This window comes from Erinaceus europaeus, chromosome 6, assembly GCF_950295315.1.
Source record: "Erinaceus europaeus chromosome 6, mEriEur2.1, whole genome shotgun sequence".
Lineage (NCBI taxonomy): Eukaryota > Metazoa > Chordata > Mammalia > Eulipotyphla > Erinaceidae > Erinaceus > Erinaceus europaeus.
Genome location: NC_080167.1, coordinates 1,188,603 through 1,206,910, shown reverse-complemented (window position 1 = coordinate 1,206,910; position 18,308 = coordinate 1,188,603). Strand labels below are relative to the sequence as shown.

Genomic DNA, 18,308 nt, shown 5'->3' with positions numbered 1-18,308 from the left:
CCGCCCGACTCCCGTTAGTGCCACTTTTATTTCATACAGAGAGGGAGAGGTGAAAGCTAGAGACGAGTCGGGCCCGACTCTCTCAACTCTAACTTCTGAGCTGCTAGCCATCTCTCCTCCATTCAGGTCTGCCAGCTGCCCCGCCCACTGACCCACTGACTCCCCAGCTGCAGGCCCGGCACTTGGGGGCCGGCCAGCCAGCCAGCACCGAGATGTGTGGTGGAGGGGCAGGCAGGAGCCCTCCCCATGGAGCCAGGCAGCCGCCACCCTCGGGATCCCAAACCCCCGCCCCCCCTCAGCCCAGCTGAAAAAGCAGACTCGGAGCAGGTAATGTACTAACGTTTAATACAGTCTGATCAGATCATCTCAAACCACGAGGGTAGCCCTAGCCTGCCGCAGGTGACAGCCAAGGCGCCCAGTGTCCCCACCGGTCAGCCTCCCCGCTTTCCTGGCTCTCAGCACCACTGGAGCCTCCCACCTCCCTGACCAGACTGGCACTTAAAAAACTTTGCATAAAACTATTTCTTCCATAGACTTCAAACCATCAGCTAGCCAAGTTAATTATGGTACATCTAAACAGAGTTCAATACTAACCCTAGCGTGTGACTCTGCTTTTACAAAGAGCTCTGATCACCTGGGGCAGCTTTCAGTAGCAATTCACTACAACTGGTCCTAAAAAATGATAACAGTCGTCTTCATCATTAGAGTTCAAACCAACAGCGAGTCGAATGGTTAAGATCACGTAAGAACTGGAATTTGGGCTGGGGGTGTCCTCAGTCGACAGCTGAGCCTGAAATGCTAGCTTCCAGAAGGGGGCTCAGAGAAGTCCAGCCCTCCGGAGTGGGCTCAGGCCCAAGGGCTCTGGAGGACACTCACCCCTGCTCCATGGGACACACTCACTGGGCGTCCGGCTTCCTTAACACCCGCTGGCAACCATCATACAAGTGGGTGGAGCCCGGCGGGCTCTCTCTCTTGAGGGCTATGGGGAGGGGCTAGGAGCACACAGTTACTGAAGCCCCACAATGCTATCAGGTTTGGGTGTGGGGCTGGAGTCACTAGGATTCGAGCACCGGGAATTCCAGCTTCCGCCCGCCAGATCCCGGCCTGGCCGTGTAGTGTTTCCTGCCCTGGTCCACACCGGCCTCACAGTCGGTCTGCAGAGTCTCAAAGGAGGAACTACTTCTAAAGACCACTGGGGAGAGGGCGGCAGGACAGGGCCGGGTGGGGGGAGTTAAAAAAAAAATAAGAAAAAAGTAACAATCTCTCAGCTACAGGACCCAAAGACGCCACCTCCCTCCGCGTTCACAGCATTTCTCAGTGGTCCCCGGTGGTGGCCGATGGCGGCCGTGTTTGTGGGGACACAGCCCCCGCCTCACTTCCCCTCGGGCCCCATGGGCTGCTGGTCGACCTCGGGATCCACCAAGGATGAAGCAAAGGCCGACTGGACAATCTGAAACCCAAAGGACTCGAGGAGAGACATGTTCTGCTGGGGAGAGAAAGGGGAGCCCAGGGCAGGGCCCAGGTCCCCCAGGGGGCCCCCAAGGGCCCGGACATGCACTTTCTGGATGTGCTTGTTCAGGTAGGACTTGGAGCGGAAGAAGCTCCCACACTCGGGGCAGGGGTACTTCTTCTCCCCGTCAGACTCTAGCTTGCTTTTGGGGACAGCCATGTCGCAGAAAGAGCCGTTGGTGCTCTGCTTCTCGGGCGTCTTCAGGTCACTGGTGTCCGAGAGGTCGCCGTAGGAGTCAGAGCTCTCAATCGGGTCCTGATGTGAGCATTTCTGGCCTTCTAGGAGAAAACAAAACGGCGGCAAGGTGAGGCAGGGCTCTGGAGGGGCCACGCGTGGCAGCCACTGCCCTGCAGGACACCGAACGTGGAGCCTGGCGGCCTACTGGGGGGCGGGAAGGGGGACGGGGGGACAGGGCCTGCCGCTGGCGTCTACCGCGCCACACCGCCACACAGACAATGCTCACCAGCTCAGCTGCTTCAAGGTGAGGGACTATCACTGCCGCCGCCCATGGCGGCCCAGAGGCCCACTCCTGCACGTCCCCTGGCTGCCCTGGGACTCAGTGGCCGCCCGGTGGGCGTGCCAAGGGCCTTGGCCTTGCCTCCACGCGGCACTAGCTGCCCCCAGCAAGGCAGAGGCAGAGCCCTGACTTCCTCCCCAGAAGCCGCGCCTCTGCCTAACGGTGTCCACTCCAGTGCCGCCCTCGCTGCCCGCTCTCGGCCAGACCCTGCCAGGGCCGAGCAGCCACAGCACGGAAACTCAGAGCCACTCTGATCCTCCCAGAGGTCATCCCCGCACCGGGCTCCAGGCCGGGCCCACGACGGGGTCCCCCACCAACGCACCGCTTCCTGCCTAGGTCCCCAGAGCAACGCCGGGAAGGGAGACGGGTGATGGGAGCGTGGAGCATGCCATCTCTGCGCGTGCCAGCCCCTGGCGGCACCCCCGCGCCACAACAGCCTGAAGGACACGGAACCGCCTGAATCCACACGTGAAAGGGGACCCGGGAGCTAGGACACAGCTCCCAAGCAGAGGTGGCCAGGAAGCTCAGTGATCACCATGCATCTCACAAGTGCGGCCAGAGGCCCCAGGGGCCACCACAGCAACCAGCCCCACCGCGGCGCCCCTGCCCTCCGGGCCGCCGGAGAGAAAGCACTGGCCGCAGCTCTGCGCCCATCTTTAAGGCCCAGAGGGACTCGTCATGCAGGGTTCCACTTCCTGCCTCCACCAGGGGAGCCCCTGAGGGGCTGCAAACTAGGGCTGCTGGCCAGGAGCAAGGGAGGAGGTGGGGAGAGGAGGCAGGGCCGCCCCCCCGGAGCCTCACTCCCCGGCCGCTCAGACCTCGGCACCTCCGGCAGCCAGCCCGCCCCCCGCGCCCGGCCGAGCGCCCCCACGCCACAGTCTGCGCAGAGAAGCAAAGTGCAGAGCAAGGGGTCGCTTGCCTTTGATGCCATAGGTCCTGGCGCAGTGGAACGCTGCTCCCCCATTCGGGATGGGCTCCTGGTGCCTGGAGACCTGGGGAAGGGGAACACCGTGGTGGGTTTTAACATGGACCTTTAAGTAGGAGGCAGAGGAGAAACCTAAACAAGACAAAAGGAGATGAGATCCCGCAGCCGGCAGCAGACACCGCTCTGCCTCCCCCAAGCTCCTCGGCGTCCCCGGCCAGCCGCACCTGCTCGGGAATGGCTGCAAAGTGGGGAGCCACCGGCTGGGGGTGGAGGGTGGCACTGTCCTGCCCCGGCTGCAGGGGCCAGAAGGCCAGAGATCAGAGGCCTGTAGGCCCTGCTTGGCACCTTGACAAGGGATGTCGTGGTCCCAGGCCACGCTCGGGAACACAGCAGCAGGAAACGGGGAAGTACAGGGACTGGCTCGAAGGCAGCCTGGACCACGGCCAGCACGAGGCCTGTGTGACACCCGTGAGAGGAGCGTCAGCCAGCCAGCGACAGGGGGACAAGGGCAAACCCCGGCCAACGCTCCAGGAGGTCCCTTCTCCCTCTGGGACAGGCTCGCTCCCCCTCACCTGTATTCACAGGAATAGAACTGAGGTGCCGCAGCCCCCCCCCCCGTCACCCCCTATCCCGCCACCTAGGGGTGCATGTGAGGAAGAAGCCTCAAGCCGCCTCTCTTTCTCTTTGGGGAGAGGGGTGGGTGTCCCAGGTCTCTCTAGCCCGGCCCCAAAGCCCACTTCGCTTGGATCTGTGAGAGCCTGCAGGCAGGGCAGGAAAGCTCGAGCTGGGGCCAAGTCCCATGCCAACTGGGAGTCGAGGATAATGGGCCCCGGGAGCAGCCAACATTTCCACCCGGACTTTGCAGGCAGGAGTTCTGTTTTCCAACCCGCCAAGCAAGGGCCTACAGGAGCCCTCAGCACCCGAGGGTGTCCCTCCTCACACCCAACCCAGACCTGCCCCGCACATAACTCTGCTCGAATCCCCACTGCTTTATTTATTTACTTACTTATTTATATATTTATTTTATCAGAGCACTGCTCAGCTCTGGTTTATGGTGGTGCATGGGACTGAACCTGGGACTTTGGAGCCACAGGCTTGAGACACTCTTTGAAAAACCATATGCTATCTACCTTCCGCCCTGTTTATTTATTTTTTTTGTAACTCAGCTCTGGCTATTGGTGAAGCCAGGCATCAAACCCGGGACCTCTTGTGCAAGCAATGCATGCACCGCTGAGCTAGCTCCCTGGCCCTGGCATCCCCAGTGGGCTAGTGAGCAGGTCGGATGCTGGGGACAACGCGCAGGGTCTGCCAAGGGCTTGTGCACTAAGCCCAAGCTGCCCTGGCCTCGGTGGTCAGAACTACAGTAAAAGTCCGCCTCTGGCACGTGGCAGAGGGGCGGCCAATCCGTATGCCCGCTTCACACAAAATGAAGTGAGTTTCAGAGAAGCGTAGGGACCCGCAGCCAGATGGACAGCCTGGCCTGGCAGGGCCTGGACTGCAGCCCCAAGAAGATGTACAAGCAGAGCAGGGCCCTTGACCTCAGGACAGACTCTCGGTTCCTGGGCTTCAGTGCTGGATGTGCCCCAGGAGCCCCATCATCTCTTACACCGGATTGGTGGGCTGGCGGGTCTGGGGCTGACCGGAAGGACACTTAGGGGTCCAGCCACAGAGCAGCACCCTCTCCCTGGATGCTGAGCGGACCCGCCGCCCGCCACTGGGTGGGGACAGGAGCCGGGAGCAGGACTACTTCCTCCTGTGGGAAGAGCCCCGCGCCAGGGGGACACGGCAGATGCTGGAGCAGGACTCGCCCGTTCCTGAAAAACCGACAGCCTATCCACAGCTACGCCAACGGCGCGTGGTAGGGCCTCCAGCAGCTGCCACTTACAGCCCGGGATGCCAACGTGGCCAAAACAGCAGCCAAGCGCCAGGAGGAGGCAGAAGCCGGGCTCCGGGGAAGAAAGCCTCTCTCGTGTCAGGGGTGTTGGACTGGGGAGGCAGCAGGACACAGAGCAACAAGGACACCGAGCACGTGTGACTCCGAGCCGCCCTCCCTCGCACGCCCAAGGGGGGTTGGCAGACGTGTTTTCCTGGCTGGCGTGCCGCAGTCTGCATTCCGGAAGCAACCCGGCTCTCAGGGCTCCACGCCTACACTCTCTCCTTGTCCAAGCCCTGGCAGAGACACGCCTTACTAGACTGTCGTGGGGCGGGGGGGACGGACAGACAGGTTTGTGTTCACTCGGCCCACTCACCAAACGGGCCTCAGTGACAACCCAGACACAGACATCTGACCTCTGGACAGAAGGATTTCCTTTCCTTCTGTTTATTTTTTAAAAGATATATATATTGGGAGTCGGGCTGTAGCGCCGCGGGTTAAGCGCAGGTGGCGCAAAGCACAAGGACTGGCATAAGGATCCCGGTTCGAGCCCCGGCTCCCCACCTGCAGGGGAGTCGCTTCACAGGCGGTGAAGCAGGTCTGCAGGTGTCTGTCTTTCTCTCCCCCTCTCTGTCTTCCACTCCTCTCTCCATTTCTCTCTGTCCTATCCAACAACGACAACAACAATAATAACTACAACAACAACAACAACAAAAAAAACAGCAAGGGCAACAAAAGGGAATAAATAAAATAAATATTAAAAAAAATTGATTAAAAAAAAGATATATATATTTTTGCCTCCAGGGTTATCACTGGGGCTCGGTGTCTGCTCTATGAATCCATTGCTCCTGGAGGCCATTTTTCTCATTTTTATTGCCCTTGTTATTATTGGTATCGAGAGAGGATGGGGAGGACAGAGACGGGGAAAGACAGACACCTGCAGATTTGCTTCACCGCCTGTGAAGTGACCCCCGCCCCGGCAGGTAGAGAGCGAGCCAGGGGCTCCAACCAGGATCCTTATGCCGGTCCTTGCACTTCGCGCCATGTGCGCTGAACCCGCTGCGCTACCGCCCGGCCCCCAAAGATTTCTTTATCCTTATTTATTAGTGAGCCACAGAAGAGAGAATCAGAACATCACCCTGGCATGTGCAGCACCAGGGATCGAACTCAGAACCTCATGCCCACAAGCCCAGTGCTCCATCCACTGCACCGCCTGCAGCCCCTTCCCCAGCTTTTTATTCAAAGATGATGCGCCCACGTGCAGACTGTGTCAAAGGCAGGCTGCCAGTCCCCCTCATACCAGGCCATCTACATGCCGACCATGAGCCAGCCAGAGAGGATGCCAGCAAGACGACGGCCACCCACCTGGCCCTTCTCACTAAGCAACTGCATCCTCACTGCACTTGACGACGACGAGGGTGTGAGCATCTCTGCCCAGAAGACTCCTTTCACAGCAGGCTTGCCCGGCAAGACGGCAGGCCCCACATGCAGTGCATCTCTGGGACAAGGACAAGCTCACCCGTGGCACAGACTACCAGGCTGGGGAGCTGCCAGGGTGGGGCGGGGAGGCCAGACAGCTCCCCCTTCCCCGACCCTTCACAGTCGAGTCACCTGCTTCAGGGCTTGATGGATGACAGAGGAACCGGAGGCCCAAGTGAGCCCAGCTCCACCTTTCTGACAGACCGGCGGACACCCCGCTGTGCCTGAGTGCTCGAAGAGGCCCCAACAAGGCCCCTCTGGTGCCTGCGGCCTCGGTCACTCCTCCAGGGACGGCGCCTGGGACCTGGTGCGCACAAGTGCTGTGTGCCACTGCGGCCTTCTCAGCTCTCCATTCCAGTGTCCGAGTATCTTTGCCATCCTTATCCTCTTCCAGGGAAACCTACAGACCACTTCCTCTTTCGCGGGGGAGGGGGGCCTGGGGCGCTCTATTCCCGCGTCCACTCTGCCTTTACTAAAGAGACCATGTTCTCAGGTGGGGGAAGATAGCATGATGGTTATGCAAAGAGACTCTCATACCTAAGGCTCCAGAGTCCTAGGTTCAATACCCTGCACCACCATAAGCCAGAGCTGAGCAGTGCTCTGATAAAAAAAAAAATAATAAAATGAGAGAGATTGTGTTCTCTCCTGGGCGTCTGGGCTGGGCCAGCTGATGGAGCCCACCTCCCCATCGCCCCGGAGGAATGAGACTCCCACACCAAGGGCACAATCCAGATGCAGTCATGGCTTTTCTGAGGAAGGATGGGCTCAAGGTTCACTTTTCTGGCCCCACTGGTCACAGAGCCTGCGCCTGTCACCCAAATCCTCACCCCAGGCCCTGGAAGCACACGCCTGCGGCAGCCCTCCCTGACCTGGCCACACCAGCCACCTCCGAGCCGGGTCAGCTCTCTCGCTGCTGCTGGAGCTCCTCTTCCTCCAGCTGGGCCCTGCGGGCTGTGACCTTCGGGATGCCCTCACTGCACCCTTCTCCACGCCTGCTGTTGTAAACCTGCTCTCAAGCTGACAACTTCTACTTGGAAAGCTCGGCAAACGCAGGTGGTGGCAGGCCCAGAGCCTCTGGGGGCTCGTGAGGAAGCAGCCTGGCAATGCTGCACGAAGCCGTCGCCCAGAGCCCGGACGGCTGCGGCCCAAGCGTCAGCCCCAACCTGATAGCCGCTGGCACTGCAGTGTGCACCCCAAACGCCAGGAAACAGGACAAAGGGCTCCCACAGCTCTTCAGTGCCTTCCCCAGTGGTGACCACACGGACATCCAGCCACCAGGAAGCCCTAAGGAGAGACCCCGCTCTCCAGAGTCTCAATACTCAGTTGTCCTGCTCCACTGGGGACCTCGGGACATGTGGACACAGCCCAGCACCCGCAGACTGCAGCCGAGGGCTGCAGGGGCCATGCCTGGTCCATTCGCAGGCGGCATCACGCAGTGACTTTGCTGGAAACACTGTCACCAAATGAAAGCTTCCCATGGGGTTCCAGGAGTCTGACCTGTCTGAACCCCAACTTCTCACAGCCAGCCTGTGAGGGGGACAAGGGACCATAAGAGATAGGACAGGTTCAGAGAAGAGGACTCCTGCAAGAGGGGCTGGGCTGGGACTAAGCCCAGGACCCCCGACTCGTGTCTCAGCGCACGGCCTACGGAGCCACACTAGACAGCACTGTGACCCTCTGGGCCCAGGACACAGGCCGGCGCAGCACCAGCCCCACTGGCCAAAGCAAGCACACCGCGCAGAAACACCCTCACCCGGGAACGGCTGCCTGACCTCGGCCAGCACGCCCGCCACGAATCTCCCCACGGGCACCCGCCTTCCACGCACAGACCTCCGGCCTGCGGCGGCTGGCGAGTTGGCACAAGCAGGACAGGCCCAGCAGCGTTCAACTGCACCACAGATGCCCGGCAGGCGGCCCTGCTCAGAGCCCCTTCCATTCTCCCGTCTGTCTCACCAGGCCACACGCAACCTGCGTTGGTCTCTGGTGACGCTCTGCGCTGGGAAGTCTGCGCCCATGCTCCTTCCCAGAGGCTGGGGGCTCAGCCGGCAGCTCTCCAGCGGGACCCTTTCCCTACATCCTAGTGACACCACTGTCCCCCTCTTGCTGTCCCACTGTTCCGAGCCACCCAGGATTCCCAGGAAGGATGGGTGGCGATGACGACTTTATCCCTGGGTGGGGAAGGAGGTGCCTGAGGCAGGGTGGGCACCCCCGGCCTCCCTTGGGACGGGCATGGAGACCCCACAGGGAGGTTACCTCGGTTACAGATGCTGCAGAAGTTGCTGGGCCCCTCACTGTGCTTCTTCAGGTGGTCTGCCATGTAGGCCGCCCGCAGGTACTTCCCGCACACCTGGCAGGGTACCTTGTCTTCGTGGCAGGCCAGGTGGGAGCGCAGCCTGTCCCGCGTGGCAAAGGAGGCATTGCAAGTCTGCGGGCAGAAAGGAGAAGGGGTGAGGCGAGAGCTGGCAGGGCACAGCCAGGCCCAGAGGGGCGCAGAGGGCTTTAGAATTGGCCAGGCTTCCCCGACAGCTGCTCCTTGATTTATTTTTAAAATTTTATTGTCAGGGAGCCGGGCGGTAGCACAGCGGGTTAAGTGCAGGTGGTGCAAAGCACAAGGACCGGCGTTAAGGATCCCGGTTCGAGCTCCCAGCTCCCCATCTGCAGGGGAGTCCCTTCACAGGCGGTGAAGCAGGTCGGCAGGTGTCTGTCTTTCTCTCTCCCTCTCTGTCTTCCTCTCCTCTCTCCATTTCTTTCTATCCATCTAACAACGGCGACATCAATAACAACAATTATAACTACAACAACAATAAAAAGACAACAAGGGCAACAAAAGGAAAAATTTTAAAAAGAACTTCAAAAAAAAAAAAATTACTGTCACCGGGTTACTGCTGGGGCTTGGTGCCGGCACTACGAATCCACCGATCCCGGTGGCCATGTTTTCTTTTTAATTAGAGGGGACAGAGAAGACGGAGAGTCAGAGAGGGAGAGAGAAGACAGACCCTGCAGACCTGCTTCACCACCTGGGAAGCAGACCCTCTGCAGGCGGGGAGCCGGGGTTCAAACTCGGGCCCTTGTGCTTTTATGTGCGCCACCGCCTGGCCCCTTTATAAAAGACTTATTTGGGAGTCAGGCAGTATCGCAGCGGATTCAATGCAGGTGGCGCAAAGCGCAAGGACCGGCGTGAGGATCCCGGTTCGAGCCCCCGGCTCTCCACCTGCAGGGGAGTCACTTCACAGGCGGTGAAGCAGGTCTGCAGGTGTCTGTCTTTCTCTCCCCCTCTCTCTCTGTCTTCCCCTCCTCTCTCCATTTCTCTCTGTCCTGTCCAACAACAGTGACATCAATAACAACAACTACAACAGTTAAAAAAGGCAACAAAAGGGAATAAGATATTTTTAAAAAAGGTTTATTTATTAGTGAGAGCGGGAGAGGGAGCGAGCATTGGTCTGGCACACTCGAAGCCGGGGACTGGGCGAAGACTGTGGACACGCACGTCACGTGCTTCACCACACTGCCTCTCGTGTTCCCAGGACGCCACGCCAGAGCTGGAATGACTGCTCAACAGTGGCCACCGCGGGCCCCTGCCACACACCCCGAGCTCTCCACCACCCCACAGACGATGAGGCAGGCATCCCTGCGTTGTGCTTCAAGAGTAAGACGTAAGTCTCAAAAGGAGAGGCGCTCTGGGAACTTGGGGAGGGGTTACCAGCAGGAGTCTCACTCCCACTTCCCTCAGACAAAAAAGGTGATGTATCGGGTGGGAAAGACAGCACAGTGTTTCTGCAGGACTCCTGCCTGAGGCTCTGAGGTCCTGAGTTCAATCCCCCACACCACCATAGGTCAGAGCTGAGCAGGGGTCTGGGCAATAAAAAGGCACTTTATTCACTTCACTCCAAAGTGCCGTTAGTCTTGGTCACAGGGAAATGGAAAGGCGGAGGACAGAACACAGGTGGCTTCTCAGAGAGGAGGCGTGAGTGAGCCCTGAAAACCTGGCTTTCTTGTTACTGGTTCTTGTCAAGGGCTGGCCAGAGAGCTCTGCAGCCCAGATCCTGTCACGGGGGGGGCGCGCTTTCCCTCTCTCCCTCCGTCTCTGAAAAAGTCCACCATCAGCCACAGTGATGTGAGAAGAGCCGGAGGGAGAGTGTCGGGGGGCTCCGGGGGCTCCGGGCATTCTTGAAGGTGGAGTGGACAGGTGCCGGGGGGAGAGCGGGGTGGACACACCCCGCAGTGGGCAAGGGCTGAGCTCGTCTGTGCCACACGGGCACCGACCAGCCTGGCCTTCAACCCTGTTGGTGCCGAGTCATACATTTGAGGTTTCGTGCCTCCTGGGTCAACTTGTTTGTTCTTTTTGTCTCACAGAGAGTTAGAGCCAGAGAGGGAGTCGTCGCAGCACCAGAGCTTCCCATGTGGCCCCGAGCGGAGGCTCTCAGAGGCACCCAGCTCACGGTGACTGAGACATGCTGGGTCACCACCCTCCCAGAATGCATCCCTAGCAAGCTGCCGGTCTCCCAGGCCCCAGGGCCAGAGGACCCTTGGGGACCGAAGGCAGCCCCAGCTCCCCGGCACTTCCTGTCTGTGGACTGCCCAGCTCAGTCATGTATCTCTCCACTACAGTGCTTCCTCCCTGGAGCTCAGACGAAGGGGCAGCCCAGCCGCAGAGGCTATAGAATGTGGGGAGGGCTGGAGCGGCTGACATTCAGGAGGGTTCAGTTCCACGGAGACATGGCAGGGGCTCTCATGAAGTTCACTTGTTCTCTCCATTGTGTAGAACCGAGAAAGAAGCACCGCAGGCCCGGAAAAGCACTCCAGACACAAGGCTAGCTCACGGGGACCGGGCCGCCCCACCCCTGAGGACGGGCGCAGCGCCACCTCCCACTGGAGCATGTCGACACCTCCAGGTACTGTCTGAACACACCTCCAGGTACTGTCTGAACACCGCCACGCACAAGGACTGTCTGCTTCCTGTGTACGAGAGGCACAAGGCAAAGTCACCCCAAGTCTTGTGGCCCCCGAGTTATCGACAATTTCGAGCACAACTGACATCAAGAAAAGAGTTTATGGGGCCGGGCGGTAGCACGGCGGGTTAAGCGCACGTGGCGCAAAGCGCAAGGACCGGCGTAAGGATCCCGGTTCGAGCCCCCGGCTCCCCACCTGCAGGGGGGTCGCTTCACAGGTGGTGAAGCGGGTCTGCAGGTGTCTGTCTTTCTCTCCCTCTCCTCTCTCCATTTCTCTCTGTCGTATCCAACAACAACGGCATCAATAACAATAATAATAACTACAACAACAAAACAAGGGCAACAAAAGGGAATAAATAAATAAAAGTTTGTTTATTTTGACGGTGACTGTAGTTTAAAAAGGTTCGCCTGAGGCCCACGACTCAGCTATGAGACAGCAGTGCCACCAGACAGGCACACTGTGACCCCCCCACCCAGGTCTCCCTTTCTTCCCGTTACAGCTGGGAAGAGGCGTCCAAGGACCAGACAGCCGGGCTGTGAACCATGAGCCGTCGAGCCCGAGCCCTTCCCTCCCCGTCCCGGCCAAGCCAGCTTCGGGTGAGTACACGGCGTTCCCATCTTTGCACACGTGTGCTTGGGCCAGGACACGACGTTTGTCCTGGGAGAGGCGACGGCTCCGTGCGTGCAGACTGGAGCCCTTGGGTGGTCAGAATGCGTCACGGCACTGAGTGCCGTGGTCACAGAAGGGTCCCCCTGGGTCAGGGACTTCAAGATCCACTCACAGTTAAGGGGGCAGGCCCCACAAGCCCCAGGGGAAAGACCACCGTAATCAGCCTCGGGGGAGAGATCCAGTCACTGGGGGACAAGAACCAGCTAGGCCAAGCCACGTGAGGACCACACCTCCAACAGAACCGCAGCTGGATCCATGACTCTGAACTCCCAGGAACCGGGCGGACCGGGAGCAAGAACACGCAGCCCCGAGCGCGTGTCCAGGGCCCCTGGAGGGCCTGAGGGGGCGTCTCTGAAGCTGTCCTCCCTCCAGACTTCACTGCCCCCATGAAGAACAGGCAGCCAGGCCACAGTTACCCGCACGCTCCGGGCTTCAGCCAAGCAAAGTGAAGTCCCAGACGGGACTTATCCTGACTCTCCAGGAATGAACACTAACTTCAGCCTCAGCAGACCTAACTAGGAATATAAATCTATTGCTTTGGACAAAAAAAGGAAAAGAAAAAAAAAAAGAAAGAAAAAAAACCCACAAACACAACAAAGATCTTCCTTGTGTTCTCAAGCCAAGATGAGGTGACGGCCAACATCTCTGGGCCAGACAGGCCCTGGACAGATGACACCCCTAGGTCTGGGGTGGGGGCGGGTATCCACACAGGAAAGTAGTTTGCACAGAGGCCTGCCAGGACTAGGATCTGACGCCCGGTCGCAGGACCCAAGAGAAGGGAACAGAGGAGAGGCTGAGGGAAGACAGATGGCAAAGGACGGGACCCCCAGAGCTACTCAGGAGAAGGAAGACGGCAAGACGGACCCTGCAGAAGGGCCTTCAAGGTACCTGTGACAGCAGCAGCGCTCAGCCCTTCGGAGCTGCTGTCAACATGCACCTGCTGGGCTGCAGCCAACTGCCTAGAGCCCAGTCCCCTCTGGCCATCACCACAGAGACCCAGTCACGCTCCCACTCCACCCCACCCCTGCCAGCTTCTCCCCATCCCAGGCAACCTCTAAGTCTTTGCTGTAAAGATGTTCCAGTGAGAGAGAGAGAGAGAGAGAGAGAGAGAGAGAGCGCACAGGCTTGGCACATGCCGTGTTGATGAGCCACCTCCTGGCCACCAGACTCACAGCCAGTGCTAGAGCAGCTTGGGGACACTCTCACCCCTGCCGGAAGGGTGGCCTCTGCAGCCAGGAACAGCCAGGGTGGGCACATGGAGGCCCTTCAGGAGGATACCGGCTCCCTCGCGCCAGTCTCAACCCCTCTTCCCACAGAGCTCTCCCTCCAGCCCAGACCCCGGCCTGCCCGTCCGTCCCCAGTGGGCAGTCTGAGCTGCTCCCACCTATGTGAGAATGTCCCCGCCCACCTGGGCCAACCCCCAGGGGGACAGATGAGTCCCCACCAGGCCTGTGGTCTCCCATTCTGTAGCTGGTGGCCTCTACTAGCAAGACCTTCTGCACGTCTACGGCGATCAGGAGGGGACAGGAGGTACGTGCCCAGCTCTGCCAGGGCCCCCAGGAGCCAGCTCCCACAGAACTCTCTCCAGCACCCTCCCAGCACACATGGAGAAGCCCTGGGCACCCGGCCGGCCAACCCACACTGCTGGGGGGCTCTGGCCAGGGGCTGCTGGGGGTGGGAAGGGCTGTGAGAGATTGGAGGGGGCTTGGCCACCACGGGACAAGTGACGTCAGTGTTATGACACAGATCAAGGACAAAACACACAAAGCCTCAAATGTTAGAATGAAATCTTTTATCATTACCCATCCCCCCCCACCACCAGCAGAGCCCACGGGGCTGGAGGGCTGGAGGCATGCGACTGGGCCGCGAGGGGGACCTACCCGAGCTCCGTCCCCCCAAGCCAGACGGGGAGCCCCAAGGTGAAGCTACTGGTTAGTCTCGCTCCTGAGCAGACCTGCTAATACACCTCAAACAGAGTCTAGATCACTAAGCCCCAATGCAGGCAGGAGGGGGCAGGGGTGCGCGGGGGGGAGGACGGGGGGGGGGGCCAGACTCCACTGGGAGCAGTCACTAGGGGCGGGGTGCCAGGACCCACCTGAACCCCACACCATAGGAGGTGCTGCCGGGGGCCACGCAGGCCAGAGGTGCCCAGGAAAGAGCCCCGGGGCCATGGGTCACCTGGAGCAGCCCGTGGGTCTAGCCCACTGGCCACTGGGGGAAGGCCCGGCTGCCCTCGGGGGCGGCCCAGCCCTGCCTCAGATACCCCGGGGGCGGGGCCGGGCAGAAGAGAGCGCCCCCCGTGGCCGGCGTGGGGGCCAGGCTCTCCAGGGCCGGGAAGGGCTTTTTGAGAGAGAGGGGGAAGGAGGCGGTGTCAGGAGCGGGGTGGGACGACCTCCACAGAGCAGGCTGGGCAAAGTCCCATGACGCCAGGTCGCTAGGAAGCGAGTCGAGGGGCGGCAGGCCGCTGCTGCTCCCAACCCACACCTGGAAGAAGGGCAGAGAGTCAGGTTACCCCAGGCCGCCGCTTGCCCCCACTGCCCGGCCGCCTCCTACCTGCCTGGGCCGGGGCTGCCTGCCTGGGAGAGCGAGACAGACAGAGACAGACAGAGAGAGGCGTGGACACACACACACACACAGCTCCCGCAGGCCTAACCTGGGAGGTCCTCCTCCTCCAGGGAGGCCATCCAGCCTGGCTCTCTGAACATGACTAGGCCTGGCCCCCGAGGGCTCTCCTATCTACAGCAAGTCCGTCCATCCCTCCCTGAAGGAAGCCCCTTCTTTGCCACCAGCAAGGTGAAGACAAGAGGCAGCCCATGGAAGCACCCCAACACTGCCTCCCTTGGGGTGGGGAAGGGAAGGGAGACCCCCCCAGAGCCCAGTGTCCACCCACACGGGCTCGCAGCCTAACCAGCACACCCCAGACAGACACACAAGGTGGGAGAGGAGTCCTACCCCCCCCACCCCACCAGCTGCTGCACAGACAGGGGGAGGAGGGACCCCTGCGACCGACGGGACTCAGCCCCTGGCAGTCTGCACGCACCCGGAGGGCTCCCACCAGGAGCCAGGGCTCCAGGGAGACGCCTCCACCCCGTGCCGCCGCCGCTGCCTTGCCCGCAAGCTGCAGGGACCCAGAGGAGGCCCTGGCCGCCGGATGGTCACCCTATCGACCCTACCCTCAAGCAGTGCCCCCGCTGGGCAGCTCGGTCCCCCCAGGAACCCCGACACGTCTCCAGAGTGCCCCCCACCATCCACGGAACTGGCACATGACAGGAGAGGAAGCCGAGCCACAGAGCGGAAGCCGAGGAGGACCCAGCCACCGAGAAGGAGGGACACTGGCGTGGGGGGGAGGGGGCGGGGGAGAACAAAGGCAGAGAAGCCGGAGGGGGAGGGAGGGGAGGCCTGCAAAGCAGCGGTCAGCCGGCGGCCGCGCCCGCCTGCCCGCCCGGCCCGTCCCTACCTGACATTTGTGAGGCCGCTCGGATGTGTGCACCTGCTTGACGTGTCCGTTCAGGTGGTCGGGCCTGGGAGAGAGAAGCCAGAGACTTCAGGACGAGGAGTCCAGGGCCACACCTGGCCGGCCCCCCCTGCCCTGCTGGACAAAGACCAAGTCCGCCCCGTCCCAGTGCCAGGCACCCGCCCCCACCCTTTCCCGGGCTTCACCCGAGGCGGGAGGGACGGGAAAGGGGGCTCTGCTCAGTCTTCCCGGAGGGGGTCGGGGGTGCGCCTCATTGTCCAGAGGGAAGCCCCGGAGGAGCCGGGGCGGGGCGGCCCGCCCCCCGCCCCCCGCCCCCCCCCCACCGCCAGTGAGTGCAGGCGGGTGGGCTCCAGTCCCGGCGCGGAACCGGGGGCTCCAGCTGGGCTGGGAATGGGAAAGCAGCTGCCCGCCAGAGCAGGTGGGCAGGGCGGCCCGACCGGTAGGACTGGTTCCCGGCTGGGGCCCCTCCATGGAGCCTGCGCCCCAGGTTCACCGGCGGGGTCGGCGGGCTAGCACAACCAGCCTGCCACTGCGCCAACCCCGAGGCCCCCGGGGTGACCCAGAAGCCCGACGCCCTCCTGTGTCCCCCAGGGCCCCAGGGAGGCTGGGGGGCAGTCGGGGCCCCGAGCCTCGGGTCCAAGCAGGGCCGGGATTCTGCCGTAAGGCCCCTGGGCGCCAGGCCCAATGCCCTGGGGCCTCAGGCGCCCAGACAGCCCACCCAGGGTGGGGGCGGCCCCCTCCCTGGGCAGCCGTTGAGGCGGGGAGCCCGGCCCCCGGCCCCCGGCCCCCGGCCCCCAGAGGGGCCCCTCGCCCGGTGCGCAAAACAGAAAACACAAAGCGAGTCCAGAAGAATGGGGCGGCCCCGTGGCTGCGGCCTGGCCGAGGAATCCCGGCCCTGCCCACCCTGGGCCCCGGGGAGGAGGCCCCGGTCTCCCCCTCCCCTCGCGCCCGCTCACCTGGAGAAGCCTTTGCCGCAGCTCTGGCAGATGTAGGGCTTGCCCACCGAGCCGTCGTGGGAGCGCACGTGGTAGGACATGCGGTCCTTGCGCTTGAAGCGCAGCCCGCACACCGGGCAGGAGTAGGGCTTCTCGCCCGAGTGCGACAGCTTGTGCCGGTTGAGGTGGTACACGTCCCGGAAGATCTTGCCGCAGATCTCGCAGGCCACCTGCTTGCGCGTGCGGCTGCGCTTGCGGGGGCCGTCGGGGTCGTCGGCCAGGGGCAGCCCGTTGTCGCCCAGGCGCGGCGGCGGCGGCAGGTCGATGTAACCCAGCTGCAGGCTGGTGACGCCGTGCTGCGCCTCGTGCTGGCGCAGGCGGCCCGCGTCGGTGAACACCTTCCCGCACAGCCCGCACGGCAGGATGCCCGGCTCGCGCAGGCCGCCCGGCGCCCCGAACACCGAGTCCAGCAGGTTGGCCTTGCGCGGGCGGCCGCGGCCCCGCTTGCCAGTCAGGGGGGGGGCGGCCGAGGCCACGCCGGGGAACGGCGAGGCCAGCAGCTGGGGGGACAGCGGCCCGGCCACCATGGGCAGGCGGTCCACGCCGGGCAGCACGGGCAGCGCGGCCTGGCCGGTCCCCGCGGCGCCCGCGCGCTCCTCCTCGGGCTGCAGGCTGCCCGCGATGCCGTTGCCGTTGGCGGCCAGCGCCGCCCCGTTGGTCATGTCCAGCGGGAAGCCCAGGTCGGCGGCGGCGGCGGCGGCGCCGGGCGGGCGGAACAGCATGATGTCGGCGCGCGCGGGCGGCACGAGGATCTGCACGTTGGACTGCTTGATGACCTCCTGGCAGATGTCGATGACCGAGCGCATCAGCAGGAACTTAGCGGCCGTCATGAGCTCGGGGAAGCTCTCCAGGCGCACGACGATGCGCGACGTGTAGGCGAAGTCCAGGATGTCGCCGAACACCTTGGAGCTGATGGTGTGCATCTCCAGCTCGCGGCTGCCGCCCGGGCCGCCCGCCGCCGCCGCCGCGCCGCCCACGTCGGCCGCGCCCCCGTCGGCCGCGCCGTCGGCCAGCTGCGCGCTGAACACCGACTCGAAGTACTCGGAGCAGGCGGCCAGCACGGCGCGGTGCGCGGGGAAGCTCTCGTCGCCCACGCGCAGCAGCACGTCGCAGAAGCGCCCGCCGTTCTTGCGCTGCTGGTTGAGGCTGTGCAGCATCTCGGCGCTGTGCCGGCTCACCTGGTAGGTGTAGCAGCCCGCCGGGCCGCACGCCGCGTCGCCCACCCGCTCCATGGCGCGCCGGCCCGCGCCCAGCCCAGCCGGGCCCCCGCCCGCAGGTGCGCCCCCGCGCGCCCCCGGCGACCGCGCGCTCTAGACGGCCGCCCCCCCGCGCATCGCGCGCGCCCGCCCGCCTCCTCCCGCCTCCTCCCGCCGCCAGGCGGCGCCGGCGCGCGCGCGGGGGCGCGGGAGGGTCTGCGCGCTCCGGCCGCCGCGGGGGCGCGCGCCGCGGCCCCTGCAAAGCGCGAGCGGGGCGGGGGCGCCGGGCGCGGCGAACAAAGGCGGCGAGAGGCGGCGGGCGGCGGCGGGCGGCGGCGGGCGGCGGGCGGCGAGAGGCGGGCGGCGGGCCGGGGCGCGGGCCGGGCGGGCGGCGGGCGGCGGAGCGGCGGCGGCCGGGCGCGGCGCGTTCCGAGCGCAGGAAAGATGGCAGCGGCTGCACTTCCTCTTGCACTTTCACCCCTGGGGGGAGGAGAAGGAGGGGGCGATACCAACGACACCCCCTCTCGCTTCCAGGAACGCCGAGCGCGGCGGCGGCGGCGGCTCTGCGCGGGCCCCCGGCGCCCCCGGCCTCGGCACGTGCGCTCCCGGTTCCCGGCGCGGCCGCGGCGGCGCAAACTTTCCACTTTCTTTGTGCCGAGCGCCCCCCCCTCGCCCCGCGAGGACGCACGTCCCCCCGTCCCTATTTATACCCCCCCGCG

At 63.1% G+C, this 18,308-nt stretch overlaps 1 protein-coding gene across 7 annotated transcripts; it reads right to left on the bottom strand.

Moving 5' to 3' along the window:
• Positions 1-328: 328 nt before the first annotated feature.
• On the bottom strand, positions 329-17,770 carry PATZ1 (POZ/BTB and AT hook containing zinc finger 1). 7 transcript variants are annotated; one of them, XM_007529298.3, is made up of 5 exons: positions 16,355-17,770; positions 15,381-15,444; positions 8,558-8,729; positions 2,947-3,084; positions 329-1,788 (listed from the first exon to the last, which is right to left on the bottom strand). In XM_007529298.3, exons 1-5 carry the CDS (start codon positions 17,623-17,625, stop codon positions 1,373-1,375), a joined length of 2,061 nt encoding a protein of 686 aa, XP_007529360.2. In that variant the 5' UTR covers positions 17,626-17,770; the 3' UTR covers positions 329-1,372. The 7 variants fall into 7 exon arrangements, with proteins under 7 accessions (XP_007529360.2, XP_060048701.1, XP_060048704.1 ...); XM_060192718.1 differs by having other exon boundaries at positions 329-1,785; XM_060192723.1 differs by having other exon boundaries at positions 1,740-1,788; positions 2,947-3,019; positions 16,355-17,764.
• Between the last annotated feature and the right edge of the window lie 538 nt (positions 17,771-18,308).